General features: G+C 44.7%; 1 protein-coding gene across 4 annotated transcripts in view; it reads left to right on the top strand.

Annotated features, from left to right (window-relative positions):
- The first annotated feature begins 414 nt into the window (after positions 1 to 414).
- The window catches only part of ANKH (ANKH inorganic pyrophosphate transport regulator), a 156,920-nt gene continuing 139,729 nt past the window's right edge, over positions 415 to 17,605 (top strand). For all 4 annotated transcript variants that reach the window (XM_005556608.5, XM_015451221.4, XM_065546103.2 and 1 more), the window contains exon 1: positions 415 to 1,017. In XM_005556608.5, coding sequence (XP_005556665.1) covers positions 922 to 1,017 — 96 coding nt within the window. In that variant the 5' untranslated portion in view covers positions 415 to 921. The remainder of the gene's footprint in view (positions 1,018 to 17,605) is intronic.

Raw genomic sequence — 17,605 nt, 5'->3', positions numbered from 1 at the left:
GCTGCCTCCTCCGCAGTCCCCGCCAGCCGCCAGCCCGGCCACCGCCGGACGGCGCCCTTCTCAGCCCCGCGCCCCGCGCCCCAGCCCTCCTCGCGCGTCCGCGCCCACGTCGCTTGCCCCGGCTGCAAAGTCTTCCAGACGTCCGGGCCCTCCCGGCACAGCGCGGGAACCCCAGCCCCCGGCCCCGCGGGACGCGGGCTACAAGGCTGGGCCAGCGAGCCAGGGAACCCGGGGCCTTGAGGCGGCCCACTGCCCCCGCCCCCACCGGCGCCCCCACGCCCCCAGACCGTCCCCGCCGCGCCCTCAGCGCCGCCACCCCCGGGCCGGCCGACGCTCCACGGCGAGTCCCGCCCAGCGCCCAAGAGGCGCCGGCCCCACGGCCTGAGCGTGCGCAGCGCCCCCCGCGGCCGCGCCGAGCGCAGGCAACGGCACAGGGAAGGAGGCCGCGGCGCGCCCGGCTCGGCCCCCTCCCCAGCCCGCCCCCGGGGCCGCTGGCGGTGTCCGCGCCTCCGCGCCCGCCCCTGATTTCCTCCGGGCGGCGGCGGCGGCGGCGGCGGCGCCTCGTGCGCGAGGTTATTTATTTCCGGGCCCCAGAGCGCTTATAATGGAGCCGCTGTCAGCAGAACCTTCTGCTGCTGCCGCCGCCGCCGCCGCCGCCGTCCCTCCTCTTTTTTTTCCCGGCAGATCTTTGTTGTGTGGGAGGGCAGCAGGGATGGACTTGAGCTTGCGGATCCCCTGCTAGAGCAGCCGCGCTCGGAGAAGGCGTCGCAGCCGCGAGGAGGAGCCGCCGCCGCCGCGCCCGAGGCCCCGCCGCCCGCGGCCTCTGTCGGCCCGCGCCCCGCTCGCCCCGTCGCCCTTTGCCTCCCCGCAGAGTCCCTTCGCGGCAGCAGATGTGTGTGGGGTCAGCCCACGGCGGGGACTATGGTGAAATTCCCGGCGCTCACGCACTACTGGCCCCTGATCCGGTTCTTGGTGCCCCTGGGCATCACCAACATAGCCATCGACTTCGGGGAGCAGGTAAGCCCGGCCCCGTGCCCCGCGCCCGCTCGCCCTGCCTTGGCCCTACACGCCCAGACACTGGGGCGGAGGGGAGTCACCTGCTCCGAGTCCCTCTTTATCCTGGAACGTTTGGTCGGGTGTGCAGCTTGTCAAGGGTGACTTTTCTAGCACCCCATTCCCTCTCTCCGTCCCCTCAATTATTCAGCAGAGTTTTCCAGCCCTCTCTGGAAAATGTTAAAGACTGGATGGTGTGAAGCTTCACCTATGTATGGAAGGGTTTTTAGTGCACGGCAGTATTATGTAATTTACAATTATGTAAACCTCAGCTCTGTAATTAAAATGTAGTTTCTAGTAGCTTAAGTACTGGGTTTTTATTTACCCGTGGCTGGCGGTAATGGTGACGGTGGGGAAATTCTGTTTTATAATGCGTCCAAGTTGATTTCCCAGATACTTCTAATTTTTAAACATCTGTTTCGTAGCCCAGGTAAGGATTAGGGGTATCCCGAATGTGTGCTGATAAGCCGGTCTTGACCATTTCTAGTTTGGGATTTCTTTTTTTTTCCTTTTCCTTTTTCTTTCCTTCTTTCTTTCTCTTTTTTTTTTTCAATGGACCACTAAAGAAGGGAGCACGTTTTTGTTTGGTGTCGCCTTCTCGTCCTTGTTTCTTTTCACGTTTTCTCCATGTGGCGTCATTGCAAATCTAGCGCTGCAGGCTCTCCCGCGATGGGGCATTGGCACCCTGCACCTTGCATGTGGGGACCGTTTTGGCAGGGCCGCCAGCGGGATGCAGCTGCGTCCTAAGGCCAGGGAGAGGATTTGGTGATGGGGAGGCAGTGACATGCCACCCTGATGGGCAGGTGTCCCAAGTGGCCAGAGCGTGTGACGAGCGGCACTCCCGTATTGTGGTACTGTCTGTCTTCTTTCCTTTTAAGTCAAGAGACTTAAACGGATATTTATATAGAATATGCGCCTATTTTGATGCAATACTCATTCTAAAAGCCAAACAGCTTTCAGGAGGCAATTACAAACCGCAGATTTGTTTGACTCCTTCGTTTGACGAATATCTGTTTGGATTTGTCTCTCTGTGCTCAGAACTTTTGAATAATTGCAACTCTATAAGCTCCCTAATATGTAGCCCACATTGTAAGCTACTTTCTACTTTGAATTTTGTTGATGATAGGTGTTCATAGTATGGCATATTCTCTAGAGACCTTTGTTTACAGAGCCAACCAATGTCCTTTGATAAAATCTTGTCTCTTCTGTTGCCACTGTGCCCTGCCAGTGCCTCACAAGGGTACCCCAAGGGCTTCTCCTTCCCTGCTCCACCCTGTACCTGCCCACCTTCCCTTCTTTCTATAGTAACTGGTGACTTTAAACATTTCCTACAATCTGTAGAAAAGCTTCTAGACACGAATTTACTACATGGCCCATTTTAGATGAGTCAAATGCTGTATATTCACTCGAGCCTTTCCTATTTTAAGGCTTACCTTCTTGAAGCTGTCCCAAAGGTTGTCAGAAAGCCCAGGCCGCTCATCTGAACTGGTGTGTGTTTGTGTGCATGTAAGAATCATATAGAGATAACTAGTGGAAATAAGAGTAGTCTGTGTCATCATTAAACCACCTGATGCATACCACAGTATTGCCTCCCTTTTGCCTTGATTTAATGAAAGGCTGACATAACTAGGTTTGATTTTAGTATAAGAAAAATAATCTCCTGAAGTCACAAAAGGGAGGTTAAACATAAGAGACAACTATCTAGATGGTTTATCCTCACGGGTCTAATAATTCTAACTCATCCTTAAAACATTGCTAACCTGATTATCATAGCTGATGTAAGCACAGTATTTAACGGTGTTGTGTTTTTGCAGAGAAGCAAAATGTTATCAACAAGTGTCATTTGAGGTCCTTTTCCCGAAAACACCAGAGTATTTATGAGGTTATAGGCTGCCTGGTGGGCGGAGATATTTTATCACAGAATTAAGGGTGGAGCAATGTGGGGAAGAAATTGATAGGTTTTCCAAACATTGCTTTGCCTTCTGGTGTCAGATGATAATTGTTTTGCAAAATGTTGCAGGGTGAGAGAGAGCGAGACTTGCTTACTCTTTCTCAGCATTAAACTGGAGGGAAAGAATTACAGTGGGAGCTGAAGAGTGGCCTGATATGTGTGGGTGATGAATAGAAGAACATTTTACCCCAACTCTTCTGAAGCACAGTAAAGAGGAGGAGAAATGAACCAGTTTGCAAGAGTAGGTCTATGTTAGCTGAAAATATGCAGTCCTTGAGTTTATATGGAGTTCTAGACAGACACATGTAGGTCCTGCTGCTGAGTGGGCAGGTGTATTACACCTTGCTGGGAGCGAATGGTGGCTTATTTGTCAGCCATTTACAAATCCTAAGATGGAGAGGTAGCACGGGAGAACAAAGGTCAATGCAGCCTCAGGTTCACATGCTTTTGAGATGATTAAGACATGCAAAATTAGGCTGGGCAAGGTGGCTTATGCCTATCTATGATCGTAGCACTTTGGGAGGGCAATCTTTGGGAGGCTTAAGCTAGAGGATTGCTTAGGCTAAGGTGGGATGATCGCTTTAGCTCAGGAGTTAAAAACCAGCCTGGGCAACATAGTGAAACCTCATCTCTATTAAAAAAAAAAAAAAAAAAGAGGTCAGGCACAATAGCTCACACCTGTAATCCCAGCACTTTGGGAGGCAAGGTGGATGGATCAGTTGAGGTCAGGAGTTCGAGACCAGCCTGGCCAACATGATGAAATTCCATCTCTACTAAAAAATACAAACAAACAAACAAAAATTAGCCAGGCATGGTGTTGCATGCCTGTAATCCTAGCTACTTAGGAGGCTGAGGTGGGAGAATTGCGTTGAACCCTAGGAGGCAGAGGTTGTAGTAAGCCAAGACTGTACCACTGCACACTGCAGCCTGGGAGACAGAGGAAGACTCTGTCTTAAAAAAAGAAAAAAAAGAAAAAGAAAAGAAATGCAAAATTAGAAAATAAAACCTCTCATGAGCTCTTAAGTTCCTGGCTTGTCAAGAACAAAACAATAGCAAAATTATATTAAATGTTTCTTAGATGAGGTGTTTTATGATGATAAATATCACAGTTCATGGTTTCTTTAAAAACATGTACAGATCTTTTGAAATGGAAATCCAGCTATGTACAAGATTCCACTGAAAGTTAAGTAAGTTGCACATATGAGACCATGTAAAGAAATTGCCTGTTAATGACCCCAGAGCCAGAGTGTGTGGAGGGGCTGAGGAAAGAGCCTGTAACAGTCCTTCCAGAAACTTCTGATTTTCTCCATGAAAATTACCTGTTGTATATAGATTTCTTAGCCATTTTATAGCTCAGTCAGGGAGGAAACCAAATATTATGGACTATTTCCTCTAACAAAACTAGCAAAACCTATTATCACGTTTTTTTCAGTTTTGGTAGTGGCAGTAATTTGAGGTGGTGAGGGGGAGAGGTTGAATTTTTATACTAAAAAAAGCTCTATGGAATAAAATGATCTGCCCTGTCTCTATATAGGCACCAGAGAAAATGGGAACACATCTCCTTTTGCAGAAACTGAAATAACATTTGTATTATAGAGCCCTATAGGTATATAAAATACTTTATGATCATTGTGTATCTAGAATTATTTTATCTCAATGTTTACAGATTGAGAATCAAAAGTATTAATCACTTCCATTAATTGAGCACCTAGTATGTGCCTATATCTCAGCATATGATATATATGAGGAAAGAATGAGAGGCCTACGCATGGTAAGGTACTTGTTCAAGATGACACAAGCAGTAAATGGCAGAGCTAAGGTTCAAGCCCATACCCCCCTGGCTCTTACAAATTTAGGAATAAGTTCTGGCTTTTCTGATTCCCAGACTAGGTCTAAATTTAATCTTAACTGTCGTATATTGAATTTTTTTTTTTTTTTTTTTTTTTTGAGACTGAGTCTCGCTTGTTGCCCAGGCTAGAGTGCAGTGGTGTGATCTTGGCTCACTGCAGCCACCATTTCCCAGGCTCAAGCGATTCTCCTGCCTCAGTCCCCCGAGTAGCGGAGACTACAGGCGTGCACCACTACCCCCAGCTAATTTTTGTATTTTTTGTAGAGATGGAGTTTCACCACGTTGCCCAGGCTGGTCTTGAACTCCTGAGCTCACGTGATCCGCCTACCTTGGCCTTCCAAAACGTGAGCCACCACGTCCAGCCTGTGTGTTGAATTTTAAAAACTCAACAGAGGTAGGATGATTAAAAGGAGGGCTTCCAGGAAAGGGATATTATGACCAATAAGTTCATTTTAAGAAAAGCTGAATTACCCAGATAATTAAGTCAACACTGTATCTTATGTTAACAAGGTTGGCATAGCTTTCAGTCGGAGTGGGGGTGGGAGAAAGAAACAACTGATACCTCACAATAAAGTTGTTTAGAAGTCACTTGGTCTTTATCATTAGAACAATACAGATTGCTAAGGAAAGGAGCATATTGAGATAGTCTTTAAACAATATATTTCTTTTAAAGTATCTGCAAATGTTCATTTGATCTCACCATGTTCAAAGAATTGTTATTCTGTTTAAATTTGGTTCAAAGTCCCCAATTTCCTTAAAAGCCAAATTCACCAAATGACATAGAACAAATTAGGTAACTTTTTTTTTTTTTTTTTTTTTTGAGATGGAGTCTCGCTCTGTCGCCCAGGCTGGAGTGCAGTGGCGCGATCTCAGCTCACTGCAAGCTCTGCCTGCCGGGTTCACACCATTCTCCCGCCTCAGCCTCCCGAGTAGCTGGGAGTACAGGCGCCCGCCACCATGCCCGGCTAATTTTTGGTATGTTTAGTAGAGACAAGTTTTCACTGTGTTAGTCAGGATGGTCTCGATCTCCTGACCTTGTGATCCGCCCGCCTCAGCCTCCCAGAATGCTGGGATTACAGCCGTGATGAGTCACTGCGCCTGGCCTGAACTTTTTAAAAAGGTACTCAATATTACTTAAAATGTTAAGGGCAACGTTGCTGTGAATACCTTGAAGGAGAAAAGAAAGTTGAAATTGTTCTCACTTAAGAAATGTGTTCTGCCTAGGGCCAGGTAATCTACTCTTTTACGCTCAAAGGAGAAATGGGACTGGGTGTGGTGGCTCGTGCCTTTAATCCCAGCACTTTGGGAGGCCGAGGCAGGCAGATTACCTGAGACCAGCCTGGACAACATGGAGAAACCCTGTCTCTACTAAAAATACAAAATTAGCCAGGCATGATGGCAGGCGCCTGTAATCCCAGCTAGTTAGGAGGCTGAGGCAGGAGAATTGTTTGAACCAGGGAGGCGGAGGTTGCAGTGAGCTGAGACCGCACCGAATACCTCAATACCTTTCAAATACTTTAGATATTTCAAGTTGCCTTGTATGATTTACTGAATTTGGTTGGGTCTAATATGATAATTCGAAGACCAGAGCTGTTTATCTGTGAATGGAGAGTTTTGCACATGAATTGTGACAATTCCTGGAGTTAGATGTGTAATAGGAGTGTTCATGTATCTTCAGCCCTTTCTATTTAGGAAACCTAGAGTTAGGCTTCCACAGTATAAGAGGGTTCCAAATTATTAATATCACAAGACGGACAAAAAGAGACGCCCAGGAAAAATAGCTTGGAGAAGCGCACCCTCTCCACACCTCCTCCCAAAGTACAGCAGAAGTATTTCATTCGATTAGGAGGAACGGGACTAAAAAGGACAGATGCAGTCTATGGCACTGGCTCCAATAGGGAAGAGCCTCTTCATCCAAGGTCACTGAGCAATGGAGAGGACCTCCTTTGACAGTGCTTAAGAGCTTGCCTTAAGAAACAAGACAGGGATCTGTTGTAAGATTCACTTCCCTAAGCGCTTAAAGAAAGAAATGGAAATCTCAGGCTAAGGCTCTGAGTCACTGGGAGGGAGACTTTTCCCCCTCCAGTCTATTCTGTAGTAACAGAATAAATTTCAAAATAATTATTTTTCCTAATTATAAATAGAAGTAATATCAGCAAATTGTTTAAAGTTTGGTAAATATTTTTTAAATGGGAAAAAGTACCTCTAATTTCACTCCTAAAGCTCCTTTAACAATTTGGGTATCTCCTACCAATTTATTCTTTTATTTTATTTTTTTAAATTATTATTATTTTTTGAGACGGAGTTTTGTTTTTGTTGCCCAGGCTGGAGTGCAATGGTGTGATCTCAGCTCATCGCAACCTCCGCCTCCTGGGTTCAAGTGATTCTTCTGCCTCAGCCTCCCAAGTGGCTGGGATTATAGGCATGCGCCACCACGCCTGGCTAATTTTGTATTTTTAGTAGAGACGGGTTTTCTCCATGTTGGTCAGGCTGGTCTCAAACTCCCGACCTCAGGTCATCCTCCTGCCTCGGCCTCCCGAAGTGCTGGGATCACAGGTGTGAGCCACTGTGCCTGGCCGCCAATTTATTTTTATAACATAATTGAGGAAGTATATGTGTATGTGGGGTGTGTGTGTGTGTGTATACATTATATATACACACACATATAAAAATGGTGTGTATGTGTATATATACACACATTATATATATAAAATGGTGTATGTGTATATGTTTCACAAAACACCGAAGCATTTTCCCTAAACTATTTAAAAGTATTTAAGTATGATTTTAAATTGCAGCTTAATATGTGGTTATGAGAGCATGCTGTAATTCCTTTTGCGTGTATTACCTTATTGTTAAACAAAGGTTTGTTTGTTTTTGCAATATAAAGTTTCAATGAACATCTTTGTGTAATAAGTAGATAATGTGTTTTCTCTGACTACCTTGGGCTTTATGCCTGGCATAATTTGGTGCCTATTTCAGTTTCCGATTCATACATAGAAAATGAGGTCATGCCTTTCTTGCAGTCCATATTTAGTCAAGGACACTGTGACCTCCTTAGTCCAACTGGTACTTACTTCCCTGCTGTGTTTCCCAGCTTTCTTTAGATGTCCATCTGCATTTAAAATACATCGCTTCAGATGACTTAGGTAAGCGGGTTGTTTTTAGAGCCATAGAGGTATAATCCTGAGGTTGATTTGTTTACTCATTTACTCATTCATTTATTTATTGAGGTGGTTTGATGACCAGCCTAGATACTGCTCTATCTAAATACTTACAAGCATATCAATCATACAGAAACAATATTTAAATCTCTTTCTAGTAATCAAATTCTTTAAAAGCAGTTTTTATTTTGTTTTGTTTTGAGACAAATCTCCCTCTGTGGCCCAGGCTGGAGAACAGTGGTACAAACACCAGCTTACTGCAGCCTCGAATTCTGGGCTAAAGCCATCCTCCAGCCTCAGCCTCCGAGTAGCTCGGATTCCAGGCATATGCAACCATGCCTGCCTAATTTTTTTATTTTTGTAGAGATGGGGTCTTGTGATGTTGCCCAGGCTGGTCTCGAACTCCTGGGTTTAAGCAATCCTCCCATCTCAGCCTCCCAAACTGCTGGGATTATAGGCATGAGCCACCACATCCAGCCTAAAAACAGTTTTTAAAGGGTACAGTGTGACACTGTTTATGGAAACCACTTTTTAGATGAGATAAGCCCAGTTTTATATTAGCGGTGAATAATTTGCATTCCATATTTGCCTTGGGACAATGGAGCAGGTTATGTTAGGAGGGAGGAGGAGAGAGCGTGGGTGGAGAACCATTCTTTATGGTCTTGTGTGAGTAAATAAACCTTGTTAAGCTCCTGGTATAGCATACCAGAGTGACTTGGGTGGTGTCTACATTAAAAAAAGAAAAAATCAGGTATTTTTTGAACACCTATGACTCTATTAGTTTCTGTAGAGATGCAATAGAGAAAAATCCAGTTTTCTACAGCCTTATCTTGGTCTGAGCTACCCACATAAGTGAATTTGCTTGATAACTGAAGCTAATACTTCAAAGTGGAAGTCACTGGGTTTTCCTCTTTTTTCAGTATGAAAACTAGTATTGTTGGAAATCTAACCTATACTGCACATTTATCTACCTTATTAAATGAGTGTCATATGGCAAAGCATAATGTAGCATCTTTGGAGGCTGTGAATGTCCATTGTGCCGGGAAGTTACGTGAGATTCAAAATACTTCACCAAGGGATTGGCACCAACCAGTGGGAGCTGACCTTGGCCAGTCCGGAGCCCTGCATGACCAGCAGCAGTGTTGTGGCCTTCTTGAGACTCTTAAGTGTGTGGTAGGGTTTAATAAAATTTTTTATAGGCCATGTGCCTGCTTTTATCATTTTAATACTAACCAGTTGCCAGTCAACTGGTTAGTAGTAATCAGTTGCTACTGGTTTCAGTAACTGGTTACTATGGACTCAGTTTTCTCTTCTTGCTGTGCAGTATACCCGTGTAACCACTTAATGATAACACAAACACCATAAACATAGCTGATATTTATTGAGTTCTTGCTTTTTAATGTTCTGCTGTGGACTTGCTCTGGGCCCAGGCAGCTAAAATTCACTAGAATTCCAGGAAAAATGTAGGAGTCACTTTGGTGGCTTCCTTTGGGAAAAGCATTTATACTTCATGACACTCGTTTTCCTGCTCTCATTTTGCATCTGTTCCAGAGAGATTCTAGGGCCCATGGCAGTGAAGTGATTGTTGAACAAGGCAAGGAAGCATGGACGTATTCGACCTAGCCCCTGCCCTCAAATTGTTTAGATCCTGGTTAAGAAAACACACATGAAGCACCTTTTTGCAATCGGAGCAGCACAGAGCAAAATGTCTGATTATACAGCACAGTTTATTATGACACAGGACGAGGTGCTCAGTAATTGCAGCCGAGCAGTAAGTCTGTGGTCATGAAACAGCAAGATGTTTGGACACAGTTCTCATCTGGATGTTCCCACCTCCTGCTTTTCCTCTCTAAATGCTCTGCTGGGGAACGTGGAGAGCTCTGGTCTGCAAAGGTGAAGATAGAATTGCAAGATAGGTCCATTAGCAGGCTTCATATCAAGCCGTATCAGCCCAGGTGTTGTTTTTGTTTGTTGGTTGGTTTTCCATGGTTTTGGGATCATTCAGTTACTGTTCCAACAACCAAATACCAGTCATGATGCTCTGAGAACAAATGAGCTTAAAATTGCAAAGACAACATTTAGGAGGGATTTTAGTCAACTAGAAGGTTTAATCATCAGAATTTACTGTTTCTCCTATGTAGTTGCTTCTTCATACCAAAAATGCCCTTTTTTTGTTTGTTTGTTTAAGACAGAGTTTCGCTCTTGTTGCCCAGGCTGGAGTGCAGTGGCGTGGTCTCAGCTCGCTGCAACGTCCGCCTCCCCTGCAACGTTGAGCCATTCCCCTGCCTCCGCCTCCTGAGTAGCTGGGATTAGAGGCGCGTGCCACCATGCCCAGCTGATTTCCATATTTTTAGTAGAGATAGGTTTCACCGTGTTGGCCAGGCTGGTCTCAAACTCCTGACCTCAAGTGATCCACCTGCCTGGGCCTCCCAAAGTGCTGGGATTACAGGCGTGAGCCACCATGCCCAGCCCCAGAAATGTTCTTAAAGTCCATCCAGGGAAGGAAAGTAACTTGGTTATTTGTCAGGGCAAAGGTTGGGGGCAATATTTATTCCGCTAGATAAAATGTTATCAAAAGACAGTCTACATCTGGTTCAGGGTCCCTAGGGACAGACTGACCAGCTTTGTCTCTAGTTAGGGGGAGGATATTTTGGCTTAAGTTAGTTCGCAGGTCCTAGGTGGTTTTTAGATCAGTTATGGCATTTTCCAGAGGCACTGAAAAGTGGGTTGATAAAAAGAGAGTGTAGATAAGAATCTACACTCTCCTCAATAAGATGGGCTGACGTCACTGTCCCCAGCCTGGGGGACAGAGGAGGGGCTGTACATGTGTGGCTCATAGTCTGGAGCATGAGGAGGTGACAGGCACTGCACACACCACACCCACCAGGCTATCTCACCTGGGCAGAAATATGCCAGTAAGGACCTCTGGGTCCAGGCTGGGGAGAAATCCAAAAATAGAGCAGAGTCCCCAGATAGGGGGTTTCAAAGATGACTTCAAAAGTGAGGTTGAGGCTTCTTAGGACATTTCGTTGTCCTGATTAAATGGCTGGAAAGCAGAATGTCTGCTGACAGGTTAATTAGGCTTTTCCTAGCGAGCCAGATGCACCAGGAACCAGGAGGGGCAGAGGTCAGCTCTGTGGTTATCAGCTTCCGAGGACATGAGAAGGAAAGGTGGCTTTTGTTCTGTGCGTGACCCGAAGAGGAATATTATGTGCCTGGAGTCTTGGGGGTTCAGTCAACCTGTGCGAGCGTTTATGTTGTGAGAACTAGTTGCTTCAGGTTACTGCCTTTCATTTGAATTATAGTGAGTCCGTATCAGTAAGCTTTTCAGAACCCTTGCTTCACTTAAAAAATATACATAGGCCAGGCATGGTGGCTTATGCTTGTAATCCCAGCACTTTGGGAGGCCAAAGTGGGCAGATCACTTGAGCTCAGGAGTTCAAGGCCAGCCTGACCAACATGGTGAAACTCTGTCTCTACTAAAATTAGCCAGGTGTGGTGGTGGGCGCCTGTGGTCCCAGCTACGTGGGAGGCTGAGGCAGGAGAATCGCTTGAGCCCGGGAGGTGGAGGTTGCAGTGAGCCGAGGTCGCGCCACTGCACTCCAGCCTGGGCGTCACAGTGAGACTCCATCTCAAAATAAATTAATAGTAAAATAAAAATATATATAACATTTAAGCGGAGGATAGTATTTGAGTTTCTGCCTGCCGTTTTCTAATTTGCCCTTTGACTTAGCTGGGGCTGCTTTGTGTTTCCCAAACTGTTTTTAAGGTGATAAGAAGTTTGTATGCTTTTTTATGCTGCCCTGTGAACCACCCGGAGATCAACTGGCCACTGGGTCTTGCATTTTAATAGAGGGGAATAGTAGTGTGGAGAATATAAAATAGTAAAAACAACAACAAAAAATTCTCTGACTTCTCAATGCTTTAAATGGTTTAGAGGAAATTCACCGTGGCTAAGACACTGAGGCCTCCCACCATGTGTGGCCTAAACTTGACATTTTATAAAGGCAAACTGCACAGAGGAGAGTAACAAATAACCACACTTAATAAGGAGGCAGTAACTTTCAGCTCTTCGTGATTCCAGCCAAGTCCAATGCCACAGTGTGTGGAAAGACAGCTCGCAGCCAGCCTGACAAGGGAGTCAAGACAGCGCCCTCCTCCTCTGCAGGTTTCTGTGTTCGAATGTCGCTCCCTCACCGCCTTCTGGAGAGAGACCTTGTCTCTTTGGGACGGTTTTGGATGCAGCCTTGCATCGCCTGAGAAGACACCTGGCCTGGAGCCTGGCGTGCAGCCGGTTGTACCTCATTTCTACCCCCACACAGAGACATTCCACCACCTGGGGCTCACGCCTATTGGGCTGTCTTCTAAACGTGGGCAGATTTCCTGGCATTGTAGGTAGTTAGTCCACCACGTGTTTCCCAGCCTCTCCTAGACAAACCAGTGTTTCAGCACCGAATAGCAAGGAGCTTGGGCTTAATTCCAGGTATAGTGGAGACCTGCCGAAGGGCCCTAAAGTGGTGGACGGCAGTAAGCCTCACTAGCTGAACTGTAGAATCTCCTTTGTTTTTGTAAAATTCATATTTACTCTGATTTCCTTTAGGCTCTACATGAAATGTACAGATCTTAAGTGTATAGGTCTATGAGTTCTGTCAAATGGCAGATGCATACCTGTGTGTAATCCACACCATGAGGATATGAGACGTTTCCGTCAGCCCAGATACATCCACAGTGCCCCTTAGCAGTCTTCCTAGCCAACCACTGTTCTGATTCCTGTGCTAGCCTTTGTAACTGCTCGTGAAAATGACACACGTGCATTGTTATTACAGTGTCTAGCACCTTATCCTTTCTTATTGCAAACTATAGCTTAATATCGAGTATGTTAGTGGCTTTTCAGCAGGTGGAGAGTTTGTAAAATAATTGTTTCCAATGGTACACATCTTAAATTATGTGTACTGTTGATCATTTTGATGTTCAGACATGGTTTAAAAAGCCTGCGTTAAAAAACTAACGTCTGCAACAAAATGGGGCATATACATACAATGGACTATTACACAGCCTTAAAAAGGAATTAAATTATGATGTATGGTACAACACAGGCAAACCCTGAAGACATTATGCTGAGTAAAATAAGCCAGACACAAAAAGACAACTGTTGTATAGTTGATGGCATTTATATGAGGTACGCAGAATAGTCAAGTTTGTAGAGATAGAAGGTAGAATAGTAGTTACCAGAGGTCAGGGGAGAGGAGAATAGGAAGCTGTTGTTTAATGGACATAGAGTTTCAATTTGAGGTGATGAAAAAGCTCTAGAGATGGATGGCATTGATGTGCACATACTTAATGCCACTGAATTGTACACTTAAAAATTATTAAAATGATAAATTTTGTGTATATTTTATCAAAATTAGAAACTTTCAATTAACACCATAAGCTACCGGAAAAGCCTGTGGTATTTGAAGAGGAACTCCCTTTAAAAAAAAAGACTAAATGTATTAATTGTGTTGTATTTATAGATCCAATTCATTTTCTTTTTAAAAAGAAGGAGAATAAAAGTATCAAAAAGAAAATAAGAATCTTATGCAAGCCCACCACCTAGAAATCTGTATCTTATTTTAGTGCATAATCTTCTTACCTCTTTTCTACGAATGTATTTTATTTTATTTATTTGTTGGTTTTTTGAGGTGGAGTTTCACTCTGTTGCCCAGGCTGGAGTGCAGTGGTGCGATCTCGGCTCACTGCAACCTCTACCTCCCAGGTTTAAGCAATTCTCCTGCCTCAGCCTCCCAAGTAGCTGGGATCACAGGCACCCACCACCATGCCTGGCTAATTTTTGTATTTTTTTTTAGTAGAGATGGGGTTTTACCATGTTGGCCAGGTTGATCTTGAACTCCTGACCTCAAGTGATCTGCCTGCCTTGGCCTCCCAGAGTGCTGGGATTTCAGGCATGAGCCACTGCACCCAGCAGTTCTTCTTAACGTAATACTTTTAAACTGCCTCTGGACTTTCATTTTTTTAAATAAATACTTTTTGGACCAAATATATGGTGCATCTGTGGCTAGGCATACTTGCGGGGAGGGCAGGGACTGCATTGGTTTTACTTCCCTGTATATCTGGTAAGATCTCACTTCCTGCAACGAACTGCTTTGTCTCTAGTTAGAGGGAGGATGTTTGGATGCCTGGTACCTTTTGGACCAAATGTGTACTGCAGGTGTGGTTAGGCATACGCGTGGGGTGGGCAGGGACTATATTGGTTTTACTCCCCTGTATATTTGGGAAGATCTCAGTTCCTGCAGGGTTCCAGACAGAGAAAAGCGCTTTCTTTAAGTGAGTTCACTGGTGCTCAAGAAGTTTTGCTTCCCTGTGAACATGTGGGTGGGAAAGGAAAAAAAAGCGTGCAGACCTTCCTACATGCCAGACCCTCGGTGTGGGGCACGTACTGTGGAGAGTCACCTTCCCCACTTCGAAGATGAATAGGTGAATAGCTTCTGGCATGTGGAGCCAGGCTTGTCTGACTCGTGGCTCATGCTTAGAGTCTCATAGGTGAATTTTGGTATTGACAGCCTGCGAGAGAAAAGCAGAGCTGGTGATATTTAGGGAAAATCAAAGAGAAAAACGTTCTTTTTCCTTTTCTAACAGGCTGACCATCTTTTTATCCATTTCACCTGGTCTTGCTATTTCAAGTCTATATCAGAGAAAAGGAGCAAAAGAGGAAGGAGAGGGGAATTGGTTCATCCTCATCCAGAAGTGAACTGAGTTCCCAGGGCCAGTCCTGTGCTCTCCCAGTATCAGTGGTGCAAGCTGATCACAGCATGGTGGATAGAAAAATCACGGGCACCTGATAGTCAGGACCTCTGCACCTACTGGCTCAGTGACCTTGAACAGAGAACTTGACCTCTGTAGGCTTCAATTTTTTCAACTGTAAATAGGGATAAAGGATTGATATACCTTCTTTTGGAGATCTGGACCAAACAGACTGGATGTGAAAGTGCTTTGAAAAGTATGAAATGGTGCATGTATGTCTGATAGTATTGCAGAAACTTTGAGTTTGGTGTGTAGCTGCTATACCGGCTTTATTTTTATGTTTTCTTTCTTTCTTTCTTTCTTTTTTTTTTTTTTTTTTTTTTTGAGACAGGGTCAGGCTCTGTCTCCCAGGCTAGAGTACAGTGATGTGATCACGGCTCACTGTAACCTCCGCCTCCTCTATTTTTTGTAGAGATGGGGCTTTGCCATGTTACCCAGGCTGGTCTCAAACTCCTGGACTCAAGCGATTCGCCTGCCCACTTTGGCTTCCCAAAGTGCTGGGGGCTTGGGCCACCGCACCCTGCCTGTTTTTCTGCTTTCTTGACTAACTGACTTTTCTTGCTTTGTATTTATTCAATGAATTGCCTTAAGGGGATATCTTTAAGCCAGAGCCAACTGGTTAGGGGCAAGCAGAAGCAAGCAAACGACAGATGATTGGGACACTCAGATATTACAGCATGTGTGTCAGCATGCCGCCTGTTTTTTGTTTTTTTTTTCCCCACTTTGGGGAAAAGGCCTTTAAAGCTGGATTTTCTCAGTAGTGTGCCTTTTTAAAACTGAGTTACTAAGATTTAAATCCATATACTTTTTGAAATGATAGACTGAATTTAATCTTCATTTAATTATAGGCTGCTATTTGACACGGGCTTAGGGGGAGGGCAGCTACCATGTGCCATGGACTCCTTCAGTAATCAAGTCATTCAAGAGGGACCAAGTCTTTCTCAATTTTGTTGACAATTGTGATAATAACACACCATGGTGTTTTGACACAGTGTACGACGGTTGCTTAATGAGATAAAAGTTGCAACTCACTTCCCAAAGTGCTTAGTATACGGTTTTGGAGTGTTTTCATTATTAAATAATGGGGAGTATGGAACACAGAGGGCAAGAGTATATTCATGAATTTGTTCATTCAACAATTGTTTCCTGAACATTATGATGTACTAGTCACTGAATGGAGTCAGCAAAAGGACGAATGCAGTCCTTGCCTTCAAGTGAGTCTATCTATTAATAGGAGGGCAAATAGACTAGGAGGCACTTAGCAAGAAATAGGATCAAGGCTGGGTGGAGGAGACCAGGGGCTTTGCTCTGGGATCCTATGGGAGGAATCCTTAGCCCATCCTCAGAATCAGGGAGGCTTTTTGTTCCAGCTGAGGCCTGAAGAGAATACTGCGTCCCCATTCTGGAAAGCAAGACAGATCCAGTGGAGGAATGAAAGACGCTTAGTATGACTGGAACAGGGAATAAGACCAGGGGAATGGCAGGAGGAGAGGGTGGTTGGGTAAGTGAACCCGGACTGGGAAGGGCTCGTTCATTCAGGGTGTAAGGAACGTGGACTTGGTCCTGCTCACGGTGAAGAGCTTTCTTAGTAGGGTGTGGTGTGCTCAGATTTGCATATTTGAAAGATAATTTGGTTTCAATATAGCTACTGAATTAGAGGGAGGTGAGACCAAAGGCATGAAGACCAATTAAGAGGCTACTATGGCAACTATCAGAGAGACAGTGGTGGCCTGGTTCGGAGGGCTGGAAGAGAAAATAACCTACAATCAAATGGACTTGGCTCTGATCAGATGGGGTGGGAGAGGCTGGGGCAGTTGCTGATGCCACCAAGTTTTATTTTATTTATTTATTTTAGAAACAGGGTCTCACTCTGTCACCCAGGCTGGAGTGCAGTGGCACGATCATGGCACACTCCGGGGCTCAAGTGGTCCACCTCAGCCTCCAGAGTAGCTGGGACCACAGATGTATGCCACCATGCCTGGCTAATTTTTAAAGTTTTTTTTTTTTTTTTTTTTTTTTTTTTTGGTAGAGACTGGGTCCTGGTATGTTGTCCAGGCTGGTCTCAAACTCTTAGGCCCAAGAGATCCTTCTTCCTTCTGCCACAACCTCCCGAGGTGCTGGGATTACAGGTGTGAGCCACCATGCCCAGCTGCCACCAAGCTTTAAAAGAGCTGGGTTGTGGCAAAGAGAATGAGTTCTGTTTCAGTCGTGTTAATTTGTTAGATTTAGTGAAATGTTTTAACTTGCTTGCCTGAGAGAATACAAGTTATGAATAAACAGTGGGAATGGCAAGGAATATTTGGCGTTGGATCTCGCTCTTCAGGACATTCTCTGTCAGTGGGAGCCGTACTAGAGTTCATTTTCTCCTATCTGCAAATGCTATGAATATTCATTTATCCCTTTAAAATATAAAAATGTTCTATTATAATAGTTAGTTCTCCGCCATTTGCTTTAATGAAATAGAAATATAGTGATAAATAGAAATAGAAATAGTGATGTAGAAAATTCAAAACTACTTATGAATATTTGGCACTGGAATACATTAGGATTTTGGAGGATACACATTTCTCTGCATCATCATTGTGCTCTGCTAAGGATAACATTACAGATGGACCAGGTGCCTGGTGACAGCGGAGAGAACCATCTGGAATTGAATTTGATGAGGCTCCCGGGTTTGCTGTATCTTTGTGTATAGTAAATGTTTACCATGTAAACAGTAGGGAGTAGACTCACCTTAGAGGGCTTCCTTGTATGGCTTTATGTTTGTTTGCATGTTTATTTGTTTTT

The sequence above is a fragment of the Macaca fascicularis genome, chromosome 6 (assembly GCF_037993035.2).
Source record: "Macaca fascicularis isolate 582-1 chromosome 6, T2T-MFA8v1.1".
In the NCBI taxonomy this organism is placed as follows: domain Eukaryota; kingdom Metazoa; phylum Chordata; class Mammalia; order Primates; family Cercopithecidae; genus Macaca; species Macaca fascicularis.
The sequence above is the reverse complement of the archived record's forward strand: the minus strand, read 5'-3'. Positions and strand labels throughout refer to the sequence as shown.